The following is a 25,459-nucleotide window of genomic DNA, read 5'->3' as shown; positions in this document are numbered from 1 at the left end:
GGTGGGGGATGGGGACGGGAGGCTGCCGAAGGCTTTCTCAATAAGCCAATCCGAGGTGCCACCATCCCGCACCAGCCCAGCCAGTCTGGACGCGGAGAACAATATAGGGGAGGCGGGGATGCTGTGTGAGGCCCGGGGTCCAACCCCGAAGTCATTAATCGATACAGGATGCTACATATCTGTAGTTTCCTCTCATCACTGTCTTAGATGCAGAGGGGAGGATTAATTCAAAGACAACCCAAATCTGAAAAAATAAAACAATCAAAGACATGCCCAATGGGCAAGAGAATCCATATCAAAAACACCGGCCAAGATGGGCCAAAGGAAAGCTCCCCTCTCCCTGTGGGGTTGTCAGAAGTTTAAGAAGAGGGTGAGGCGGTCTCCTTCTGCCCCCTGGTGGCTCTGGGGAGACCAACCGAAAGGGCAGGACAGGGACAGCGGACACGTCTCCACTGCACTCAGGGCCACCTGAGCAGCTCGCTCCCCACGATGAAGACGATTCACTCTCCCGCCACAGCTCGCTTCTGCCCAGGTCGCCAGCGGGTGCCAGGCAAGCAGGCGGCTCTGCCCACCTCTGGCCACAGGAGCGCGGGCGCTGGGACTGAGCCCTGTGCTCTGGGCTCTGGAACCACCGCCGGTCGCTGCTGTGAGCACAGGGCTTCCGATGACCCCAGGAAACAGCTCGGCCGGCCTCCCTGTCCAATGGTGCTGCCCGGGGCCGGGCACACAGCTCACACAACAGAGCTCACTTATTACCACCAACATACGGAGACTTTATTTACTTTTATTTTTTGGTTAAAAGCTACAAATCTATTTCCCAGTCTCATCGTCCCCACTGCCCCAAGGCAGCATCCCACAGCCCTAGGTCAGGCGCCCCCTCCCGTCGGTCTGAAGGGCGCTGGTTTCCCACCTACTGGGCAGTGGACAGTGCGCTGCGCTCCCGCTGTGGGGAGGCAGGGCTTTTCCAAACAAGGCTGAGCCCGGGTGTTTACTGGGATCTTTACGCTTAGGCCTCAGCGCCCTTGCTTACAGGACACCGCAGACGCACGCGTCTTGGCAAGGACGCTTGCCCTGCTCGTAGTACTAATGGTTACTTTTAGTTCAAGCTGTTGTTACAATAAAAGCCTAAGGAGGCAGGCGAAGTTGGGCTGTTTGGTTTCTCAAGCCAGGCAGTCCCTTAGCCTCTTTCACAGAAACGTGTCGGAGTAATCATTCCCCTGTTGCTCAGGGTCTGCCGGTCAGCCCCTCAACCTGTGACTCCGGAGCAAGCCGAGGGACGGTGTAAGGCCTCCCCGTGGGAGGAGGACGCAGGAGAAAGAAATGTGGGAGCAACTCGCGGACAAGATGGAGCAGCCACTGGGCCCTGGGTGCAGCTGTAACCGCCATGACAGCCGCTGCGTGAAGCAACGCTGGTGTCCCAGGCCTCCGCTGTCTAGTTTTCTCTCAAAATAAACAGAAACGCACAGAACGGTACCCGGCCTCGAAACCTCTCCCTCATGACACAGCGGAGTCTGCGGTGGCACCGAGGGCGGAGGCTCCCCTGGTGCCCGAGAACCTGCCCACATCCTCGTGGAGAGACAGCCGCTCGGGAGTGCTCGCCCTGTGGGGTCAGACCCCCTCCGCGAGCGGGGACTTCAGATGGATCCAGGTCCAGGCTCTGCAAGACTGGCCCGACGTGGTCAGTGTGCGGACAATGGTCACTGACCCACAGAACTGTCTGAGCGATTGTGAACGGGGACGTCTAAATGCCTACATGGTCTCCTATGTGGGAGGCACTGCATGCCTTTAGCTGCTTCCGCGACCCTTCGGCCAGTCATTACCAGCGTCTACGCCTGGCACCTCGGATTACTAGGGTTTGCTGTATGTATGCATGTATGTATTACTAGGGTTTGCTGCATGCATGCATGACTAGGGTTTGCTGTATGTTTGCATGTATGTATGTTTTACTAGGGTTTGCATGTATGCATGTATTACTAGGGTTTGCTGTATGCATGCATGCACGCATGACTAGGGTTTGCTGTATGTTTGCGTGTATGTATGTTTTACTAGGGTTTGCATGTATGCATGTATTACTAGGGTTTGCTGTATGCATGCATGCACGCATGACTAGGGTTTGCTGTATGTTTGTGTGTATGTATGTATTATTAGGGTTTGCTGCATGCATGTATGCATGTATTTATTAATTCTCACTCAAGGATATTTTTTCCCCATTGATTTTTAGAGAGAATGGAAGGGAGGGTGAGAGACAGGGAGAAAGAAACATTGATGTGAGAGAGACACACGGTTTGGTTTCCTCCTGCCCACACCCCAGCCTGAGCCAGGGATCGAGCCTGCAACCGAGGTACATGCCCTTGACCAGAATCACATCCGTGACCCTTGAGGCCTCGGGCTGACACTCTAACCACTGAGCCAAACCAGCCAGGGCTACCTCAAGCTTCACAGACAGACATGTTCTAACTGGAAACGTTAGGGGTGAGCAACCTGTAAGAACAGCAGTGCGGGTCTGCCTCCCAGATGTTCAGTTGAGGGACAGGGAGCGTAGGGCACAAGTCACATCCCTGCAGGACCTTCAAGGGCAAAGACAAGTCCTCCTGCTCACTGACCACTGGCGGCCAGGGAGCCGGAGTGCGGAGCGAGGGCATCACCGAGTCTTTTTCTAACCCTCACCGGAGGGTATTTTCCCACTGACTTTAGAGAGAGTGGGAGGGAGAGGGAGACAGAAACACTGATGTGAGAGAGACACTTCGATTGGTTGCCTCCCGCATGCCCCCGACCAGGGCTGGGGAGGAGCCTGCAACCGAGGTACGTACTCTTGACTGAAATCGAACCCCGGGCCCTTCAGTCTGCAGGCTGACGCTCTATCCACTGAGCCAAACCGGCCAGGGCATCACCAAGTCTTACAGAGGACTGACAAAAACTGTGAAGCCAGTCAATTACAGCCCTGCTACCCAAAAGGGGGACTAACGTCCACGCCCCGTCTCAAAACAGAAGACACAGCGGAACAGTGTGCAGCCACGGAAATGACATTCTTTCCTCACTTACTGCATCTTCACAATGTCCTAAGACGCTCCACTACATCAAATAAGGAGTAACGAACAGTATACATGGCATGAGTCCATTTTTATTTAAAGCCACAGGCTGCACACGTGCAGGCAGAACACGTGACAGGGTGGCGCCCCCGTGAAGGGGCGGAGCTTAGGGTCGGGACTGTAAGCCACTCCATGGTCTTTGGTGCACTTTTCTGTCGTTGCAAAGAAGAAAAACAGTGAAGCTATTTCTATTCTGGAAAAAATGTCCGTGGGAATTGTAACTGATATTTGAATAACTTGGAAAATTGGATTCGTTTTACCATAAACTCACCAGGAAAGACACACACTCGTAAATGTGTTCCATAGGCACACTGTGGACTGTTACCAGTAGCTGAAGCAGACTGCTTTATCGATATTTAGGAAAACTTCTCTGTAAACAAATCTTTAGGAGAGAATTACATCCGAGTTTGTAACAAATCTTTCACTGCAAGTCCCTGTGGGTGACACCAGGTCCGCTCCCCGATGTGCCTGTGGAACCCAGTTCTTGCTGGAGGAGACACTTCCTCTTCTTTTTCCCGAGGAAGGAGCCCAGGTTCCTTTGGCTGAAGTGACTAGTGACTGGGAAGCCAACGATCGAAAATCCATGTCACGACGCTTCAGCCCATGCTTCTCTCTGCTCTCCACACGTTCACGCAGGTGAAGGGAACTCCAGGGGTTAGCAGAGGAGCACACGTGTCTTTTCTGTATCGACCAGCAGGAGCCTCTGCGGACAGAAGCAGCTTTATTGTCTCCACTCGAGCGTTACCCATCGGCCGCTCAGAAGGAACAGACGAGAGCAAAAACGTAACATGCAAGCCAGCCGTCCGGCCTCACTGATCTCTTTTGGAACAAGAGGACACGTTTGAACAACTTCTAACAACCATTTCCCAGTTACACCCACTGTATTGCCCTTTCTTTAAAGTTAGCAAAACACAGACACGTTTTAGGTAACTGGTCATCATATTCTTTTTCACCTTTATTCACACTGAAGTAGAAAGCCAATAAAATCAAACCATACATCCTTCAAAACCTGAAAAGGTTCATTTACATAATAGATTCCACTATGTCAAACAACCATACACAACCGATATTTTGAAAAATAGATTAAAAATAGGATAAGCTTGTTTGAAAGGGAAAATGAACAGTAATTTCTTATCCAATTTTAATCAAATGATTACATATTTATCTAATAGGCTCTATATTTTAGAATATAAGAAGTGCTCAGATTATACTTTGTAAAAATAAGAGAACAAAAGTTTCAATAGAACAGAACTAATTTAAGTAACGATAGTCGTATGGGGAACCTCTAGTACCTTCTGCCCCAAGTCAGGAAGGTGGGTGTGACCAGAGCCGCCAGCTTGGAAAGGTTCTGTCTTTAGAGGAAGCCAGGACGGGAGATGATTTCCCAGCTGGACTGTGTGTCAACGGACAAGGCGGCCACTGCCCTTGACTGCCCCTCCCTTCCAGCCACCAGCAGCAGCAGCAGACGCAGAGGAACACATGCCTGGCTTTTCAAGAAACTGCTATCTGTTCTCAAAAACAAACAAAAAACCCAACACGTGACTTGAGCAACCGAGCCAATCTTCATGCCGACCCTCTGGGGCCTCCCTGAGCCACCAGGGCCCCCGCAGGGTCAGCCCAGGTCCCGGCAGGCGGACCAGCGGCCTCCCTGAAGGAGCCTCCTGCGGGAAAAACCAGCTTGTGCTGAGCCAAGCTGTCTCCTCACTGATACTCAGTGCGATCCTTGCCAACACCATTCTACACGCCAACTACTCAGAGGGAGGCAGCCGACGCCCAGACCTGGCACCCGAGTGCCCGGGGCACCAAGGACCTCCCTGCCGCCCACACTGGAGCACTCACACCTTCCGATCCCACCTAAGAACATCCACCTTCAGAGCCCACAACTTGAGAAAACAGCATGTAGACGGAATCCGATTTATGTTAACATAACATATGAGTGTACACGACTAATCTTTCTCTGTATGGCAGGATTTCTGATTATTTTTACTCTCTTGGTTATATTTTTCTTAATGTTTTAATTGCTCACAGTATCATTTTCGTAATCATAAGAAAAATTAAGCTACTTTCACTTGAGAGGGCAAGAGAAGCAGTTTTCTATAGATTCTGAAGGAAGCTATAAGCCAGTCAATCGAATGCCCTTGGAGCCTGCTTTGAAGGATTCCAGGAGAACGTGAAATCCCTGCTCTCAGAGGACACGGCTCACTCACCACTATGCCCGGGTGGCCATGTAGCCGCACACGGCAGGTGGAACCACACTGAGTGAATATGCAGTTTACCTGGATGTTCAATGTCTAGACATTTGACTTCTGAAACATTGCTTTATGAGTCTCCCTTCTGCTCTAGCTGCTGAAATGATTGTACAATGTTTTCTCTAAATTCAGTGCATGTAGAAGAACATGTAAAGGCAGCAGTGAGGGTCAGATGACTGCGCTTTAGAGCACAGTCTCAAAAGGCTCACGCAACACAACACAGACCAAAGGCGGAACGGGGCTGCCGGGACTGAGGGGTCAGCGGAGAGAGCCCGAGAAAACCAGCCGACATCTCCCCAACCTCTCCTCTCTCCTCGGGGGCTCTGCTTCAGACACATCAACAGAGACCGGTCAACGGAGAAAACGCGAGAAAACCACCCATCCTCGTGCTTCCACAGCCCGCCTGCCCTCCTTCCCAAGCACAGCCCGCCACCCTGACAGTGGCCACAGGGGCAATTGCTCCAACAAAAGGAAGTGGGAGGGGCAGGGGAGGCTTCACTTCAATGACCAGCATCGCATCCCCAGTGACACCCAATCAAAGGGCAAGACACGGAGTTCCACCTGACCCTAGAGCGGAGGCCACAGCTATGAAAGCAGGTGGATAGGAGCTAATTCTCAATCAAGAACCAACGACGAGTGTCCTCAGTCCAGAGGAATGAACAGCCAGGGAAGGCAGGAGCCAACATTGTCTTTAGAAACACCGCTTCCTAAACTTTTAGAAACAGAGCAAATTACGTACCTGGACAAATACAGATCGACTGTCCACACTGGGAAACTGAGTGACAGGAGCACTAGCAACAACTTTCCCGGAAGAAATCAGGCCACGCCGGGGGCGAGCGGGGCCGTGGGGGTCCACAGACCCGGTGTCAAGACACCTGCTCCGTCTCGCACCTGCCCCCCAGCTCCCTTCTGGCCCACACGGCGTGGCGCTCGGCAGGGACTGAACACTGGGAGCGAACAGCAGTTCCCTTCTCCGGAGAAGGCGTGTTCTAAGCGATGAAACACGCTCCCACCTTCTTCCCCACGCGTCAGGGTTTTTGTTTGTTTTTTGGCATAAACTAATGTTTTAAATGGATCTGAGGACACACTCTGCTTTGAATTCTAACAGAACAAACAGGCACAACTGTAATTAAAATTACTTACAATTCACGGGTTAATTTTACTTTCTAAAATATTGACAATAAGAGAAGCTTACCATGTCTTATTCATAAAACAAACTTCTGAAATTATAAACCCCAATTATGGAGCTAGGTCATAACATATTTTTTAAATCTTTACATTAACCATGAGATTCTCACAAGTACATTGCCACAAAATAGTTTACAAAAGCCATATGATGGTCAAAATAAAAGAGATTTGCGGGCGGACCGGGATGCCCGCAGCGGCGCGTCTGGGCGGCACAGGCCCAGCACGCGGGGTGCGGCCGGCGGAGCGGCTCAGTTCCGGAAGAGCAGCATCCGCTCGGAGCAGGCCTGGCCCACGAGGCTGGCGTACTGCAGCACGGCGGCCTCCTCGCCCGGCTCCCGCTGCTGCTGCTTGAACACCCCGTAAGGCAGGATGGCTTTCTTGTACAGCACCTGCAGCCGGTCGGGGTCCCTGCTGCGACCTTCATCCGCTGCAACAACAAAACACGGATTAAAAAGGCACAGAGCAAACTCCTTTTCGTAACTCACAGCCACGCACTGGACAGACGGACAGAAGCGCTGAGATCCCCCTCGGAGCAGAAGGCTCAGGGAGGGCGCACAGCAGGAGGACCCACCTGAGCCGGTTAGACACGCCCGAGGCCCTGCTGAGGGTGCGCTCCTGGCACGTCGGGGAGACAGAATTGTGTGCCAGGGAAACACTGTCCCCACATCTTGTCACGGTCTCACCACAATCAGGTGCACAGTCAGGCCTTTCCTGCGCAGCCTGACACGAACGTGCCTCTCCTTGAGCCGGCGCACCCAGGCTGAGGGTCCCCTCTGCGCCCAGCCTTCTGCCCACTCGCCGTCTTGGCGGACCCGGGCGGCCAGGTCAGGGCGATGGGCACCCTGCCCGTGGCAGGGGTCACGGAGAACACGGCGGAGCCTGCTGCGGCTGTCACTGTCGGGTCTGCTTTTTCCCAGCAGCACACTGGACGCCAGAGGACAGCCTGGCCTCTGCCTGGGAGCCCGAGGTGAAGAGCTTGCCCTCAGCTCAACAAAAGCGAAACCACCAAGGACTCCGGGTACGTGAGACTTCGTGGAACCACACGGCCATGCCAGCCCCGGACGGCCGTGTCTAGAACTTCACATAAAACAGGAATAACTATCTGTTTACACCAACCTACTTTAGGTTCCATTTCTGACAGTTGCTCCTAATTCTAAATAATCAGCATTGACTCTTCAACTGACACTGCGTCCTCCACGAGACAGCCACTGGCTGATGAGGATAAATCAAGTTCAGTGTCAGGAGAGACAGAGCACAGAGCCTTGCAGCCTCTGAGAGGCCAGGTCATGCGCTGGCCTCAGGCTACCTGCCTCCATCACCTCGTGAGGAGGCGAAATCAGGCCTTGCAGGCTGACTACGTCCTGGGCCTGCCCAGATACCTTCGATGGGCGTGCCAGCCACCCACGGCTTTTCCCAAAGAGGTCACTCAGGCCAGAGCAGACCACATGCCCCCACTGAGCACCAGCCTGCTCAGCGTGGACGGGTGAGGACCAGGGGACCCCAGGACGCAGCCAGAGGGTCCTCACACCAGAGCGAAGTCTGGTGCCATTTCCGGTTTCCCCTTGGTCCAGGTGGAAGCATAACGTGGCAGGAGGTGCCTCCTCAAGGCTGCTCCCATCCCCATCCCCAGGGCCGGGTGTCCCGCCTGCGCTTTGCCCTCGCTGCGGGAGCTGGAGCTGGGGGACAGATGCCAGGACTTCTCCCCAGCGTCTCCCCCCTCCTCCCGGGCTCTGCTTCGGCAGCGGCTCCTGCTGCTCTTGATGCTGTCAGGCTCTAGCTTCTGCCAGCTTCTCCACCTTCCTCTTCAGCCAGGCGCGCAGCCGGCCTCCTGCTGCTGCCCAGCTCCGGCTGTCCCTCAGTGCCCCTGGGCGCGCATCAGACACAAGCACTCCCGTTCCCTGCACCAGACGTTCTCCGTGCTGAACCTGCAGTGGCTCTGCAGCCCTGGCTGGACACACCAAATTCACAGTGTGTTGTCTCTTATAACTTCCTATCCAACCGAAGCAGAAAAATCCATGTGCTTTACTACAGGAAAACACGTACATCTGCTAGGTCACCGCCTCCCTCCCTGGGGAAGCGACAGCAAAGGAAAAGGCAGCACCTGGTTCCTGCTCTCAGTTTCGTGCACATTAATGCTCACGCATTACACCACCACCCAGCTCTCCACACGCATCACAACCCACACACCTACCCCCACCACCCAGCTCTCCACACGCATCACAACCCACACACCTACCCCCACCACTCAGCTCTCCACGACGTTACGATTGAATGCACCTCTATGTTTGTTTACATTTTTCTCCACAGCAAATGGTGCCACGTGCAGTCTGTGGTTATGTGTAAGTTTGTTAATTTTATGTCAGATATTTTACAATAGATTTGTGCATATTTTATGATGGTAAATGCACTACTACCTATATACAGTAGTTTATGCATTCATGACATGGCTTTTTCTTAAGTGTTTTTTTGCTATTTCTAAGCTACGTGTTTCATCTGTTTTTTCAAATTGTCACAAATCTCCAAAAAAATTCCCCAATATAATATTTATTGAAGAAAATTCACAGCCTGGCCAATGTGGCTCAGTGCCGTCTTATGCCCTGAAAGGTCGCTAGTTTGATTATCGGTCAGGGCACATGCCCAGGTTGCGGGTTAAACCCTGGTTGGGGTGCATACAGGAGGCAGCCGATGGATGTTTCTTTCTCACATCAATGTATGTTTCTCTCTCTCCTCTCCTCTCCTCTCCCTCTAAAATCAATTAAAAAAAAACACACCCATATTTAAAACTGCCAGTACTTTAGGAAAAGGGAACAGAGATCAACGAGACATGTAATAAGAGAATAAAAAGAACGATAAAATATAAATTTTAAAGTATTTCACTAACCTGAACAACAAATTTCCTGGGAATTAGTCATCTATGAAATTACTGAATACTCAATAATAAGCACATTATGTTTAAATATTCTTTTAAATTATAAAAGAGTACTTGTTGCAAAACCCAACTAATACAGAAAAAAATAGAAAGTGATGTCAACCCCCATCCATAATCCGCTCCTACCACTCTCCTTGCTCCACCAGACATCTGCCCAAGTTACCAGGTTTGACAATTTCGTAAGATGCATTTAAACATGTAAATTCAGAGTTTCCTATCATATTTTTACCATGCCTTAAATTACAGCCAGAAAATTAAATCAATCGCCTTTTCAATAGGTACATTGTATTAATGTCAGAAACCACTTATTGTTACAGACAAAATAATACATTTCTGTTTTCTGCAGGTTTATAACCACCAGTCATACTTACAGTAAAGGCAGGTTCTGATTCTTGGCACACTATACAGAATCAGTTTTAAAACCAATTTAAAAGCTAAACAAATTTACCAGACACTTAAAATATTAAAAATAAATTAGTTGTGAGGATTTATTTATGAAAGGAGGAAAACTGTCCTAAGTCCTCACAAAACCCCGCGGTAGCCGCCATCATGCCCTTCTGCCTGACATGCGTCCTCAGTGCTGGGCGACAAACCTGCACGGCTCACCCCACGCCCAGCAGCCCAAGGGACGGCAGATGCTCGAGGACAAGCCACTTTGAGATCCCAGACCAGACTCCGCGTCCACGGCAGGCCCGCCAGCGCCCTCAGCCAGCCGGTGTGTCCCTGCAGAACCCCTCCCCTCCTTCTCTAATGCATCCACTTAACTTCGGGAAACCAACACTGAAGGCAACCCGCAAACCCCGTTTTCTGAGACACGCGCTCCATCGCTAGTGACACAAACACGCCATCCGTTCTATGACATGTTGATCTTCAAGGAAAACGCGAGAAACAACTGTCTGATTTCCTAGCTTTTTATTCACAGGAGACACAGGTGCTTCAAAGGAAGCGCATCGAGAGCGCAAAGCGCTACTTATCCTCACGGGACGTAACGCACTCATTCTTCAGGGAGATTTGGTAACGTGCAGGCTTTCCCGAAGAACGATGGGAGAGGTCATCCTCTTCACTTGGCACTGCGACAGCATTATCACAACCACGACAACGTTCCTCGTGAAGAGAGCTGCATAGCGGCAGGCACAGCGATGGTAACGACGCTACACATACTTGGGCATGAGTGCGATATAACGGAGATGTGGCTTGTAAGACAAGTGCGCGACAGACCCAACTCAGGAAGCAAACCCAACTATGCAAAGTCCAAAGTCAGGATGAGTCGGACTACTTCCCAGAAGGCGTAACGGCGAGGGCGCACGGACAGGGGGGCAGGAGCGCACACCCACAGGGCGCTGCTGCAGGAGACGCGTCGCTTCAATCTCCTGAGCGTGGTTTCACGCGTTTGGACACATTTCTATTAGTGTCCCAGTAAGTATTTTTTTAAAATAATTTTTAAGAAGAGGTAAGATGTAACTTTGATGCAGAAATTTTTAAATCTACCTGCGCTGGCCAGGCAACTCAGTTGGTTAGTGTCAGCTGCATACACCAAGGTTTCGGGTTGATCCCCAGTCCGGGCACATACAAGAAACAACCAATGAGTGTGCAAATGAGTGGAGCAACAGGGTGACGTTTCTGTTCCTCTCCTTCTCCCTTCCTCTCTCTCAAATCAATCAATAAAAAGATGTAAACAAAAATATTCAATCTATCCATATCCAACTATCAATTTAAAACAACCTGAAGACTTAAAAATCATTTGAGCTCTAGCTGGTTTGGCTCAGTGGATAGAATGTCGCCCTGTGAACCAAAGGGTCCTGGATTCGGTTCTGGTCAAGGGCACGTACTATGTCTGCAGGCTTCCTCCTGGCCCCAGCCCTGGTCAGGGCGCATGCAGGAGGCAACCCATCGATGTGTTTCTCTTACATCAATGTTTCTATTTTTCCCTCTCCCACTCTCTCTAAAAATCAATGGAAAAATATCCTCGGGTGAGGAGTAACAAAAATAAAATAAATAATCATTTGAGAAACCTTTGAGATCCTTTCTCTACAGTGGGACCTGAGGTCCTGAACGAAAAACAAAAGGCCTGTTGGTGATTTCTTTAGACTTTTCCAAGTTACTTCAGCTGTCAGCCCCCCACGCCCACTCCAGTACTTTAAAAGCAGGAAATACACCGGGTTTTTATTGTTACCCAGTCTTCCTAGCTGAGAAATAACCATAGAACCTAAATCTCCAGTGTGTGTGTGTGTGTGTGTGTTGGGGGGGGGGGGTATTTGTAGAGGAGGGAGGAACAGGTTCCCAGAGGCCTGCAGCCACTCAGGATGGGAAACGTAACCTTTCGTACAGGTGGCCCTGGTGCACCCGCAGCCACTGCGCTTCCCAGAGACTAGGGTGGTGGTGCCTTCGGTGGGGATCTGACTGCTGGAGGCTGGAGGGAGCCAGGACCTGGGAGAAAGCACCCACTGACTGACAGCACTACTTCTCTGCGTCAGCGTCTGGGTCAAGCAGAAGCAACCCTGGCCCCGGAGAGGAGGTTTCTCACGAACGCCACTTCAATCCCAAACGGCCGTGCTGCACAGCACGCACAACATTCCAGCAGAAACTGCACTTTAATTTCCTAAAACCACAGGACATAAGTCTGATTTCAAATAGTGTCTGGACTGTGATATTCAATACTGATAACACTGCATGGTGTTCTCTGGAAAGTTCCAACAACTCCACATGTGGAAAAGGCTCTTCCTTTTCTTCTGTTAAAAATGAGACAACAGGCCCCGAGTGGAGTCCCCTGTGCCCAGCCCGGTCAGCAAACCGAGACTCACTGCCTCGCTTTATCAGGGTCAGCCTCCCCAGGAGCCGGGCCTTACACCGGCCCAGCTGGGAAGCCATGGTCAGCACTCCTGAGGTGAACTGCCTGACAGACTCCTGGCAGACCCTGCCACAACCAATCAGCTCTTTGCTAGTGTAACTTCCTTGTCCCGCCCTCTTCTGCCTATAAGCCGTCCACTGTGCACAGCTCCTCAGAGCTCCTTGGTGTCTGCTGGTGGGACGCTGCCTGATTTACGAGTCACTGAACACGGCCAGTAAGATCTCTCAGACTTACTGCTGAATTTTGTTAACACTCTGTGGGAACCACACCAGAGTCGCCAGATGCTCAAGGCCATCAGAGTACGAAAGGCTCTTTCTACAGTAGCCGGTGCCAAGGCCACTCTGAGCATGGACTCTTAATCGAGTGTCCAAGGACACAGCAAGCTCAGGGCACACTGTGCCCTTCTACAACCCAAACATGTCACTGCTTTGGTCTCAGTAGTTTAATGCATGTGACTGACCAGCCAGTGTGCTGGAGAGAGAGGCTGGAGAGCCGGAGAGAGAGCTCAGAGGCGGCTGCGGTGAGAGGCGGTGGGCCCAGAGGCAGCTGCGGCTGCTCAGATAACAGCTGTGGGGACAGAGGCCACTGCTGTGTGTGGGAAGATGATTTGTTAGCTAGCCGTGGGCAGCTACCTGCCGTATGGGACTTCGCTTTGAAGATGAAGATGATTTGTTAGCTAGCCGTGGGCAGCTACCTGCTGTGCGGGACTTCGCTTTGAAGATCTTTTTGTCCAGTGGCTCCTTGTTAGCAATGGCTACATGGCCACTGGCTCCTACAATAGAGACTCCCTCATACACCCACAACTTCTCATGGCTTCTCCGTCTACCACCCAGTAGCCAAGAAGGTCCAGCCCCCAGCTGAGGGGCTTGGACCCAACAGTTAGCGTAGCAGGGCAGGATCAGAACCTGTGCCCCCACACTTGGACCAGTCGGCAGGATGGAGCAGGGAGTGCTTCCACCAATGACAGTGAGCACAGGATAAAGGAGGAACCTGGACTGAGTTCCCAACAATTAATGCAGCGAGCAGGGTTCAAGGAGGAACTTGCTTCCACCACACTTCGATGCACGATTTAAAAAAGGGGGAGCACCCATGGGGAACACGAGAGAAAATGTGCTGGGCTTTCTGGGCAGGAGGTGCAAGAGGCAGAAAAGGAGAAGCACAGAGATGCAAGAAGAAAGTCAAGAAAGTATCACAAAACCAAAAGCCATCACAGCCTGTAGCCCAGCTCCACCCTGAAACCCTTCCACAACTTTACTGAGTCCAACTGGCCAGTATTTCTATCTTGGTCGCTAAGTAATCGGGGGAACAACTCTTACGCACTCTGAGTAAAAGTAACGGATGCTGGAGTCAGCCCTCAAGCAAGATGTGAAAACGAATCGAATGAGGAACTCGGTCAGCAAGGAGCACCAGCACACGAGTTGTCTGCATTTCTCTGCAAAGCTATTTGTTGTGTGTGTGCATGTGGTCCCTCTTACACACACACACACACACACACACTCATGCACACTCTACAACAGACAGGAAGCTCTCTGGACCCTGTTAGGAGCCACAGCCCCAGCACATGAATTCTAGGACCAGAGCCACGGCTTCCCGTCGGGCTCTGCTCCACACATACCTGCTTCGGGGTCCTGGTTGAAACGGCAGTACTTGGAGTTCTCCAGGGAAGGCAGGCACTGCTCGATGGGCACCCACACGTACGTCTCAGGACACAGCAAGTCGGAAGGTCGGTAATGACCCTGAGGAGACACGAGGGGAAGGCGTGACTACCACCGTACGCCCTCGTTCCGAGGCTCCCGGGAGGGCTGCACCACGTGGACGGAAGGCAGCCGGAGCGGCTCTCCTGTCAGGCTCACCGACTCTATCAGTGCCTGCGCCCCGCCCACAGGCACAGGGCATCCGGGGCCTCCGTGTGACACAGGACCCTGGGAGGCCTGTGCCAATCTGCAAGATTTGGGTTTCTATTTCTTTTGGGAGAAATAATTGACATATGATTTTTGCTGAGCTGATTACTAAGAATATCCAGTTTCAAAATCAAGTTGTCTTGTAAATGCTAGTTAATAACACAGGGAAATTTCTTTTCATGTATGAGAGTATTCTAATTTATCTATGAAATGAACTTATTTTCTAAAATAGAATTTCATCATCATCCTTAGTCACAAAATTCTCACTTTGTAGACTCAGTTGACAATTTCATTTCATTCTAATAAATTAAAAGGTACTGTCTTGTCACATACTTCCACTTCCATGAGCAATCTAAACTAATAAATGTAAATAAAGAGAAGTCTAAAAAACAGAAATTTCAGAGAAACATCTGGGATGTTTCTTTTATCCGATTACATCTTCCCAGATTCCTACAGAAGTACTTCTTACAACTGAACGTACAACTGATGAAAAATGAAAAAGCTTACTATTTATATTATAATGGAAAATTCTCTGTAACAATCCTGAAGAAAGCACTGGAATGACTACCCCTTTTTAAACAAAGTCAAGTGTTAAAAGGTCTACTCTTTGATTATAGTAAATCCAGAAATGCATGATTTCAATTTCAAAAAGGCTTTAACATCTTTTAAAAACTTTTTTTTTTTTGGCCTTCATAAGATATATGTAAACCCCTATGTATTCAGGACTATATATGTTTACAACTCTGACATGTAAGAATTCTGAATATTACATTTTTCTTTGCATAAGTTTAAACAACATGCAAAAAAGAAGTTATTTCTTTAATAAAGTTAAAGAACTTGAGACTGTTATTTTTCTCAGGAAAAAAAAGAAAATGAGAGAAAAGTAAAGAAAGGCTTTCATATGATATCCACCCAAGTGAGCGTTCCTGGCTTCTAATTGGAAGCATCTGGGGATGGGCTTGGCCGATGGCAATAAAACTGAGGTTACCAATTCACACCCTGCCATTTTGAGGGAATTTTGTTTTTACAGTTTTCAAATTAAAACCAAACGGACTTTCCTTTGAACTCTGGTCCTGAAGCAAAGCTCTTTATGAGATTTCACTCTCAGGAATACTTCATAAACATTTTGAAAAGTTCGAAGGATTTTGTGAGTATTTGAGAAAAGGATAAAGCAGCGTTTGTTTTGAAAGTTCAAGTTAAATAAAAATGTAAGAACACAAAAAAGACAATATTGTGTAAATACAGAGAGAAAGAGAGAGAGAGAGAGAGAGAGAGAGAGAGAGAGAGAGAAAGAGAGAGAAAGAAAAAAGCACTGAGCAGAAAGAAAGATTAGAGTCCTCCATCAGGTAAAGCTGACAGGTATCCCATTTTCTACAACAAACCTAGTGGCTTTACTACAACCACTTGCCTACAGAGAAGCTCTGACACCACATAAACAAAACCAGTTGACAACAACCCATTAGAGTGGGCAGCACCTCAGAGAAAGCGGAGAACGGGGTTATGAAACCCAGTCTTTCTTTCCCCTGAAAGACAACACCAGCGGAGCCCTCGGAGGAGCCCCGCGCAGACCTTGCTCCCTGGCTCCGTCACATAAACAGAGGCTGACTGCGGGCCCCAGGGGGGTGCTTGGGAAGTAACTCGAGCCGCTCTGTTTTCAGAAACGGTGTTCGGACTGCACCCGCTCAGCGGTGAGGTGAGCTGAGACGGGAAGACAAAGGGCCCAAACATCTGCATCCATTTGTGCCCCCAATCTCTGAAAGCCAGCAGATGGGCTCCAAGTGCTGCAGGCTAAGCTCTGAAAACCTAAAAATACATATTTCTTCCTCTGACAAACAGAAGTGATGGAATCCTGTGTTTCTTTAATTAAAATCCAGGGCTGGCAAAGGCTCCAGGACTTACTTGAAAGCTTCCTTAAGACGGGGCTATTTATTTTACTAGTAGCGAGTAAAGATTCCAATTCAGCTTTAATCACAATCTTTGCTTTTATTTTGGAAACCCTGGGTTAATCTTTTTTCTTCTAGAAAATACAAAGAAAGCTTGTGAAGAAAAGATTCAGGGAGTCAACTTACAGCCCAAATTTAATTTCAAACTGAAGGGTCATAAGTTGAAAAGGATAGAGAAGGAAAAAAGAAAGAAATAGGATGAAAGATGAAGACAAAGAAAATAATAGAGAGAAAATGAAAAGTAAAATTCAAAGTTTCTTTAATTTCTGTTGCAGGTTAAAGATTTTAAATGAATGCCTGTGTGTATTTATGTGTATATTAAATGTGGCCTTCGCCACGTTGATGAAAAGCATCAGTTCAGTGTTTGCTTTGCTAAGCTGTTGCTCAGAACACGGCAGTTAGTCACTGGGTCTGACACTCCCCTAAGGTGACACCTTCCAACCCACAGACAGACATGGGAGCTGACTCCAAGTTCTCCCTGGTGAGCCCAGCTCCCTGCCACCATCGGAGAGGAGAGCACTGACGGGGTCAATTCTCTACGAGACCCCCTTTCTGGTTCCACAATATCTACAGTAAAGTGGAACGACACATTTCAGAGGCCAGTGATCTTAGTTACAGCTGACGAGAAATGACACAAGATAAAAAGGCACGACCAATTCCTTCCTGCTTTGAAACGAGCTTAGGTTCGACTAATCCCAGAACCCTGTGCGGTAAAGTGACAGTACTGCCAGGTGTTTACAGCTGCGTGGACCCAGTGCTCCTGCTCCCTGGCTGAGGCCGGACACTGAGTGTCAGGCCCACGTGCGCCAGCCGACCTCCTTACCCCGCGGAGCCCAGGGCACTCGCTCTAAGCACAAAGCACAAAGCACGGGCGAGGGGCCGCGGTGACCGCTCATCGGGTCTGAATGCCCATGCACCTTGGGTTCGGCATCCCCTCACCACCACCGACTCCTTCCGTCAGGCAGGATCCCCCGGGCTCTCATTCCTGCAGGTCAGCAGGTGATTAGTAAATACCCTCCACCTGCCGGGCTCCATGCCAGCGTCCTGGGCGTGCCATGGGGAACAACGCTGCCCATCCCCGTTCTCAGGGACCTCTACCAGGAGGGGAGGCAACTTTATAATCATAGGAAACATCACGACATAGTCTGGCAAACAGGTGAGGAAAAGCACATCAGACAGCGAGTGCCACAGGGCTAAGCCCACCCTAGAACACAGTGCAGCCGGCCCTGCTCTTCGCTGCGAGCCACCCCCTCCCCGCCCCCCACCCCTACTTACCCCAACCTGGAGTTTCCTTGCCTACCTTGTGCCTGGGCAGAATACCTTGTATGGACTGAGCTCTTAATAAATACTTAGTACTTGCTGACTTAAACTAAACCGTGTCATCCTGTATTCCTTAAAAATAGAAAATCAGACCATTTTAAAGCTAGAAGAGCCTTAGCCCTCCCTAGGCAGTCTCCAGTCTCATTTTAACATTTAAGAGGGGCGGGGGAGAGAGAAAAGTCAAGTGACTTAAGGCCCGTGTCCTGTACATGGAGACTCGCCTGCTTAGGGCCATCAGGGGCTGAACCCCAGAGAAACACGTTGTTGGCTTTCGTTTTCAAGGTTCTTTTTCAAGTTGAGAGGCCCCGCGTCAAACCAATGCTGCGCACAGTCATGAAAACACAGCCTCACACACAGCGAGCTGCCTCACTGGTCACGCCTCTATCTGAAGCTGTAATATTTTCCCAGCAAACATTTTTCAATGACTATGAAAGCCTCACTCCTGAAAGTCTGTGTAATGACACCCCTGAGGGAAATAAGAAGTTAGCTGAACCTCCTGTGTACCCCAGGGGGTGATCTTTGGTAATCATCCCTTTTTTTCTGCCTGAGGGGAAATTCATCACAGTGACTGAAATCCTTCAAGCTTAAGGATAGCCTCCCCCTCACCGTGCAGCAGGAGTCCGGGAGAACCTACATCCTGCGGCCTTGAGTGTCATCAATATTCTGTGTCTCTGCAAGGAAGCACTCGGGAGAAGGCGGCCGTGACAGCTTGGGGAGGACCCACAGGTCAGCAAGCTCAGGGGAGAACTAACAGACCGCGTCCTCCCTTTCTCAACCGTCAGTTCTGTGATTATGAAGAACACGGCCACTTCTACCTTAAACAGTTATTCAGAGTGGGCAAAGCAAGTCCATTCACAGAATTCTAGATAACTTACTGTGAAGAATTTATGATGTTATAAACACCAAACAATCTTGGATGACAACTTGAGAAAGCTTATTCATTCCATCCCGCTTAAAATATCAAATTGGCCCAAACTCAACCACGCCGCCAGAACAGAATTTACAGAGCCTCAAGATGATAGTAATTATTAACATCTTTGTAATGTTATAGTTTTATCCATTTCAGCCCATTATAAAACCACATACGCAAAAAACAAAAAACGTTTATGATGTAAGAATATTGTATTGGTGGTTTGAATGCACTTAACTTTATTTTTATTTTTTAATCCTCACCCGAGGACATTTTTCCACTGATTTTTAGAGAGTGGAAGAGAGAGGGAAAAACAGAGAGAAACATCGGTGTGACAGACACATCAATTGGTTGCCTCCTGCACACACCCTGGCCAGGGCCTGGGCCGGGGAGGAGTCTGCAACCAAAGTATGTGCCCTTGACCAGAATCGAACCTGGGACCCTTCGGTCCACAGGCCGACGCTCTATCAACTGAGCCAAACCGGCTAGAGCTGAAAGGACTTAACTTTAAAATGCATATGTAAAGGGAAAGTTACCAACAGCCAAACCATTCAACCATTCTTCCACAGTGTCATCTATCTTTGACTTTACACAAAAAATACATCCTCCTGCCCTAGCTGGTTTGGCTCAGTGGATAGAGCATCGGCCTGTGGACTAAAGGGTCCTGGGTTCGATTCCAGTCAAGGGCACATGCCTGAGTTGCAGGCTCGATTCCCAGTAGGGGGCGTGCAGGAGGCGGCCGATAAATAATTCTCTCATCATTGATGTTTCTATCTCTCTCTCTGAAATCAATAAAAATATATTTTAAAAAAAAAGAAAAGATAGCTACCCCTGCTTTCAAAACACACACACACACACACCACATCCTCCTAAAATTTAAGGAGCCAATCATCACCTTTACATCTAGTAACAGTTTGGAGAAATCAAAATAGCATGATTATCACATCAGAACTCTCTGGAAATAGTAGAAATAAAATCGAAGCTGAAGTCTACAACTTCCAGATGTGGGAGGGTAATTCTGACAAGTCACTAGTATGCAGAGCCTGAAATGATGGCGATTTTACAGTTTTGAGCCTGAGAGTGTGGAGCACGGAGCAGGTTTGGAAGGTGTCGACCTGCAGCCGCCTGGAAGCTCCGCAGACGCAGCCTCTGAGCAGCCAGCGCGGTGCCCAGCAGACAGACCCTGGCAACGTCCTGGGTATCAGCACAAGCCGAGGCTGAAGGCATTCACTGTGCTTCAATCCACGGCAGTGAGTCTACCTGACGCTGCAGAGCAGGGGTCAGCATGCCATGGCAGGAGCCCCATTTGGTCTGCTGCTCGCTTTCGCGTGGCCTGCACCCTAAAATGGTTCTTACATTGTCAAAGGTTGAAATGAAAGAACACCCCCACTCTGTGACCTGTAGGAACTACATAATTCACATTCCAAGTCCGTGAGCAGAGGCTTCCCGGAGCACAGCCATGCTTTGCTTACATACTTTCTATGGCTGCTTTGCCACAAGAGCAGACCACGTGGCCTTCAACCTACTATTACTCTCTGGCCTTTACAGCAGGACTGCCAGGGAGAGAATGTCCGTCTCCAGGAGGCGATCAGAGGACGCCAGGCTGTGTTCATCCTGTGGTCTCCACGGGCTCTCCACTTCTGTGCACTCCCCGAGATTTACACTGTGCCTCGATGGAAGGGTTTCTTAAAAAACCCCAACACTTTCCAATTATGAGAATTTAAGGATATAGGAAAAGGGTAACATTCCCATAATGTAAAATAGTAAATTTTTTAAAGCCACTGTCAGAACCAGGGGTGGATTTGTGACAAGGAGCCCAGACTATGCACAGCCAGACATGGAAACTACAGAGAACCACCTGAGTAAGGGTTCAGCGATGATCCAGAAAACGAAAGCAGCCCAGGCTGGCAGACGGCAGCAGGGTCTGACTCAAGTCGTAGACACACCCACACAGGCCGGGGTCTAGAGCCAGGCCCCAGGCTCCAGGAGGATAGACAGTGAGGGGAGACACATGGTTGGCGTTTGAAATGGAATAGTATTTTACAAGAGCGAAGAGGAATGAGCTGGCCACCGGGCAGAAGGTCCTCACAGTGGCCCAGGCTCGCTCTGCTCCCGGCTGCTTCCCGGCACGGCCGGCTGAGCTGACGCTGCCCCTCCGAGATTATGATGCTGCTCACCATGGCTTCCCTTTAGCTAATGCCACCAACGGAGACGCAGGCTCTGAAAGGTCCGGCATAAAGATCCTACAGCTGCCTCGCTCTCACAGAACGAAGACATGAGAAGAGAACATGTCCAGATGCAAGAAGGAAAGACGGTCGGAGCCGGGAGGGGGAGTCCTGGGGGAGCGAAGGGGGGACTGGCTTCACTCTAACATCACCACGGAGGTGGAGTAACAGCCGGGAAACCACAGTCAGACACACATGCACACGTGCTTCTCTGGCAGCTTAGTGCCCACCAAGAGTGAGGACGGGCCACACCTCAAAAGCTGGTTCCAAAATGACCTCCCGTCCCACAAGCAGCAGCCAGCACGGTGGGTGCCCTCTGTACTAGGAAAGATAAACTGAATGCAGCTGCGAGGGTCAGAGTCATTCAATCCATGTGGTTATCAGGAAGCTGCGGTTCCTGTTTATTCCCACAAAGCAAGGGCAACAGAATGACTTACATACACGAAAGGCAGACCTACCTCGCGTATGGGAAGCGGAAAAGTGAGCATCACCCTTTGGAAACGCCAGCCTCGGTGCTGTGCTGCTCCTCCCAGGCCTCAGATGGGCTACAGGTCTCCTTGCACAAACACTAAGTCACCTTTAAGTGACGTGAAGGCCACACGTGAGCCTCCTCAAGAAAATGTCAGACAGCCCGGTGTCCTCAATGAGTTATGGCTGCCCAGGGCCATGGGTTAGGCCCAGGAAACCTCCCTGGTGTGTCATACTTTATGTCAACATGGTCACGTGGACCCAGTCACTCTTTCTGACAGCTCCTCTCTGACGGCAGCAGTCACGTCACCCACAGTAACCGAGCAACGCAGACCAACGGCAATGGGCAAGCCTGTACCCAAGGCCTCCCAAACCTCAGCACGACTGACATTTTGAGCCAGAGAGTTCTTGGTCGTCAAGGAGTTTTCTGGGACCGGGACAGTGACAGAGGAGACACGGTTTGCTCAAGGGCCTGGCAAGCAAGGACCACATCTGCTCCTGGTCCTCGTGCCTGGCGTCCGCATGCTCTCACAGCGCAGGCTCTCCATGGACACTCAGGGATCACGCTACAAAGAGCTGAGCGCAAGGAGCTACAACGTGCACTCCAAAAGGACAGGAGTCCCCCTGCTGCACCTGCAGAGGTGAGCGAGTGCCCTATCAGGTGAGAGATGGCAGGAGAGAGGCGCACACGTAAAACAGCGCCCCAGGCTGTGGACGCTGTGGAGAGAGCAGCAAGCTTCCTTTTTCCAGGCAGAGCTCATCAGTGCTTTTCAGAAGCCCCAGAGGTGACACAGCCATAAACTCATTGATGACCCCAGGACTGTCTTTCCAGGTTAGGAATCATGTTCCCTCCACACCAACCTCTGCCTCCTTGTGGGAAGGAGATGAGGACGGGAAAAGAAGAAACATTGATTAAATACGCTTTCAATCCCCAGTTAACATCTACCTGTCATGAATATGCAAGGACTTTAGGGTTCTCCAGTTAGAAGTGATAGACACCTCATCATGAATCTGGTAAGCAGAGCCAGTTAGATGCATTTCAATTCTCCAACCTCTCCTCATGTTGCTAAAAGGAAGACGTGAGCCAGTGCAGACTCTGGGCCCATGAACCGCACGGAGCTTCCACTCGCTCCCATCAGTGACGGAAGCTCAGCACACAGACCCTGAGGAAACCGCCTTTGACTCTGAGGCAGCAAAACCTAAAACAACAATTTAAACACAAGAATTTGTGATGAGCATGTGATGTTTTTACCGCCCCTGCCAGCAGGAGGCATCGGAAGCCCCTACACTACAGCAATGCCTCTGTGGTCACTGGGCATTAGCTCCAGGAAGCCTTATGCTGGGCTCTGTCCATGCAGCAACGGCGAGGTCATCTGTTCCCTCAGACCAGCAGCAGCGCTGGCACCGCCCGTGTGCCCGTGCTGTGAGACCACAGTCAAGGGAGGCACCGAGTTTAAGGATTAATCACAGCTAATGAGCCTTTTGTTTCTTTTCTGACATTTCCGAGCCCTTTCTGCTGTTTGAACCATCTGATGTCTGGCCACGCCATGACACCCACGCCGACTGCCTGCAGTCACTGCTAACTCTGGCCACAGACAGATCTGGATAGTGAGCTCAGCCAAAACACCGCCTTCAGATCCCCAAGGCCTAGCAGCGTTAAAACAAGCCAGCCTATAGAGAGTATTAAAACACTGGAAAATGCCAGCAAAATCACCATTTCCAAAACCGAACGGTTGGCTCTCTCAGCATGTTAGTAGCACTACAGGAAATCCCCTGTGGAAATGAAGTTTATAAATTTACAGTGCTTCCAACGCTTATTTCTGGGAACCCCCCTCATGTACTCAGGAGATAAACTGATTAATGTTACGTTTACAGTGTTAATAGCAGACAGGGGCACAGAACCTCACCAACAGGGCCACCGCTACAAACCAAACCAGCTGCTAGACTGACTCCACACCTGTCTTCTTCCTAAAAATGTCAACGTTCCCCTGGTCTAAGCTTGATGCTGGTGGAATCCTTCAAACCAGTAACAGTTCTATGGGGATTACTCAGCTTTAATTCTTGTGGCAAAATGATTATACTTTCCCCCAAGTTCCTGACTTCTGAACTGATTTTCCCCAGGCTTCATTCAGAAAAAGCATGTAAATTTACCCAGAACAGCTAGGATTTCTACATGGTCAGCAAATTACTGCAGATTAACTACATTAAACAACTATTAAGTGCTGATGGGTAAGGCACTATTCAAGGTGATGAACAGGCTAGACACTACGAAAGGTTGAAGACGCTTAAAGAAATGTGTTGATGTCCATTAGAAATGTACAAGCAAGTGAAACTATTGTGATGACAAACTGTGAAAGCATGGATTTTCATAAACTGGATCTACAGCAGACGTGTGTGAAATCAACGTTACCTTATATCTCATCTTGGGACATGAGTGAATGTAGAAACCCATATAATAATAGCTGAGTTGAGATGCTTTTTCATGAAGTTGCCTAGTGAAAGCAATTTCTCTGTCAAAAGAAGAATAAAGAATAGTTATATCTAGTTCCAACAAAGTATTATGTAAATTGATGACAAATATTTGATAAAATTTGATACTAAGCTATCAAAAAAAAAATCCAAGTGTTGAAAGAACTATTTTAAAAACACTGTGAGATGTTTTTTAATATAAAGACACCAAAAAAAACCCCTCTGAATTTTGAGCAATGCATCTAAATTCAGGTTTCACACTTTCTTGGGCATAGATAGTGGTTAATCTGAAATTCAAACACCATAAAGTTGGAGAGATCTATTTAGTATGGCTGCTTGTTGTTATTCATTAAGCAGATCAGGTAACCTCACGCTGGCACTGGGTTGGTGTCACACTTGAAGTCCAACCTCCTTCCCATGACCCACAAGCCCTGCTCCATCTGCCCCTCCTCACCGCTGCCAGCTGCCAGCTGCCCTCCTTGCCCATCACTGCCCATCGCCAGCCGACACCCTAGCCCGCCACACCTTCCTTCTCTTTCCTCCCCTCCTCAGGGTCCCTGGACTTCTACCCCAGACTGTACAGAGCCGGCTCCTCTCCTGCTTTCTGCTCCTCAACTGCACCTGCTCAGAGCCTCGCCTGACCACCCTGCATAACAGCAGCCTCAGCCCACCGTGGTTTTATTTGTCACAGCACAGCAGAGGGCCTAGAATTATGTTCTTGGCTTTTGAACACGTAAGTAGAACTCAAGTAAGCATCTACTAAACGAATGAATCACATGGCTAAAATACATCTTTAAAAAAAGCCATGCTCAAGATCATAACCCAATTCAAACATTTTTCAAATCGGCAGACTAGATTACATAAAAATCTATATTGATTATAGATTGAAACACAAAAATCTGTATTAAATGATTGGAGGGAAAAACTACCTGAACAGGTTTCACTGAACTACATTAAAGTCGGCAGTAACAGAATTGGAACTTGTGACCTACTGGCTCCGATTTTGCTCTGAAATACTGATCTCCTAGTTCTCTCTCCTCCACAAGCTCAGCAGCTCCACCTCGAGGGCGCTAAGGGAAGGGCGGGAAGGGCTGCAGACGGGGCACCTCCCTGTGCTCTCCTGTGCAGGCTCCCTGCTTCCTCCTCAAAGCTGTCTAGAATTTTCCAAAGATACACCAAACAACAAACACAACTCTCTCATTTTGCAGGGAATTAATTATTTACTATCTCAAATGCAGGATTTCTATGTCTCTTAGTTATTGAGACATGGATGGGACTTATTATATAGAAATAAATATTCTTAATATTCATCTGTGATGTCTAGACAAATCCACAGCTATGCACTGTAAAGTGATAGATACAAAAAAAATCGCAATAATTTCAAAGTGTTAACTGATTTCGATACAAAGAAAGAGTATCTTTTCTGAAATCAACAGAATACGTGTCTCAAGTTATAAAATGCGATTGCTTCAAATGATCAGTTCCAATTTTAGTGAGATCACCAAGAGTCATAAATATTTTTTAGTTTATATAAAAATGCAATTAAATACATAAGAAAAGTAAAAGATGACTAGAGATCGGTTGTAAATATTGTATAATTGTGAATTTGCTATCACTAAGATAAGATGGGTTGAAAATACCAAGATGGAGAACTTCTTTATATCATGGGCCATTGAAACACACACAAAAATCAATTATGGACCAAATCAAAAAAATAAATCAAATGGTGATTAAAGAAAATATTAACTTTTACTTCCATAAATACAAAAAAAAAAACCCCCCCATACACAATAATTAAAATAATTGCAGAGTATATTTTACCATGATGTAAAAATGTGACCATCAGACAGAGGAACTGGGAAAGGAGAGGGAAAAAAATGACACAATGATACCGAAGGACAAAAAGAGACTTGAGCTCCC

At 49.0% G+C, this 25,459-nt stretch overlaps 1 protein-coding gene across 11 annotated transcripts in view; it reads right to left on the bottom strand.

Moving 5' to 3' along the window:
- Positions 1 to 3,493: 3,493 nt before the first annotated feature.
- Positions 3,494 to 25,459, bottom strand: part of ATE1 (arginyltransferase 1) — a 50,356-nt gene continuing 28,390 nt past the window's right edge. For 4 of the 11 annotated variants that reach the window (XM_005880158.2, XM_014528283.1, XM_014528284.1 and 1 more), the window contains 3 exons: positions 23,481 to 23,580; positions 13,919 to 14,039; positions 4,017 to 6,953 (listed from right to left, as the gene is read on the bottom strand). In XM_005880158.2, the coding sequence (XP_005880220.1) occupies positions 6,775 to 6,953; positions 13,919 to 14,039; positions 23,481 to 23,580 (400 nt within the window). In that variant the 3' untranslated portion in view covers positions 4,017 to 6,774. The other 7 variants (XM_014528281.1, XM_014528280.1, XM_014528282.1 and 4 more) reach the window with 7 other exon arrangements.

The sequence above is a fragment of the Myotis brandtii genome, unplaced genomic scaffold (genome assembly GCF_000412655.1).
Source record: "Myotis brandtii unplaced genomic scaffold, ASM41265v1 scaffold628, whole genome shotgun sequence".
In the NCBI taxonomy this organism is placed as follows: domain Eukaryota; kingdom Metazoa; phylum Chordata; class Mammalia; order Chiroptera; family Vespertilionidae; genus Myotis; species Myotis brandtii.
Note: the sequence above shows the minus strand (reverse complement) of the source record. Positions and strands in the feature narration are given on the sequence as shown.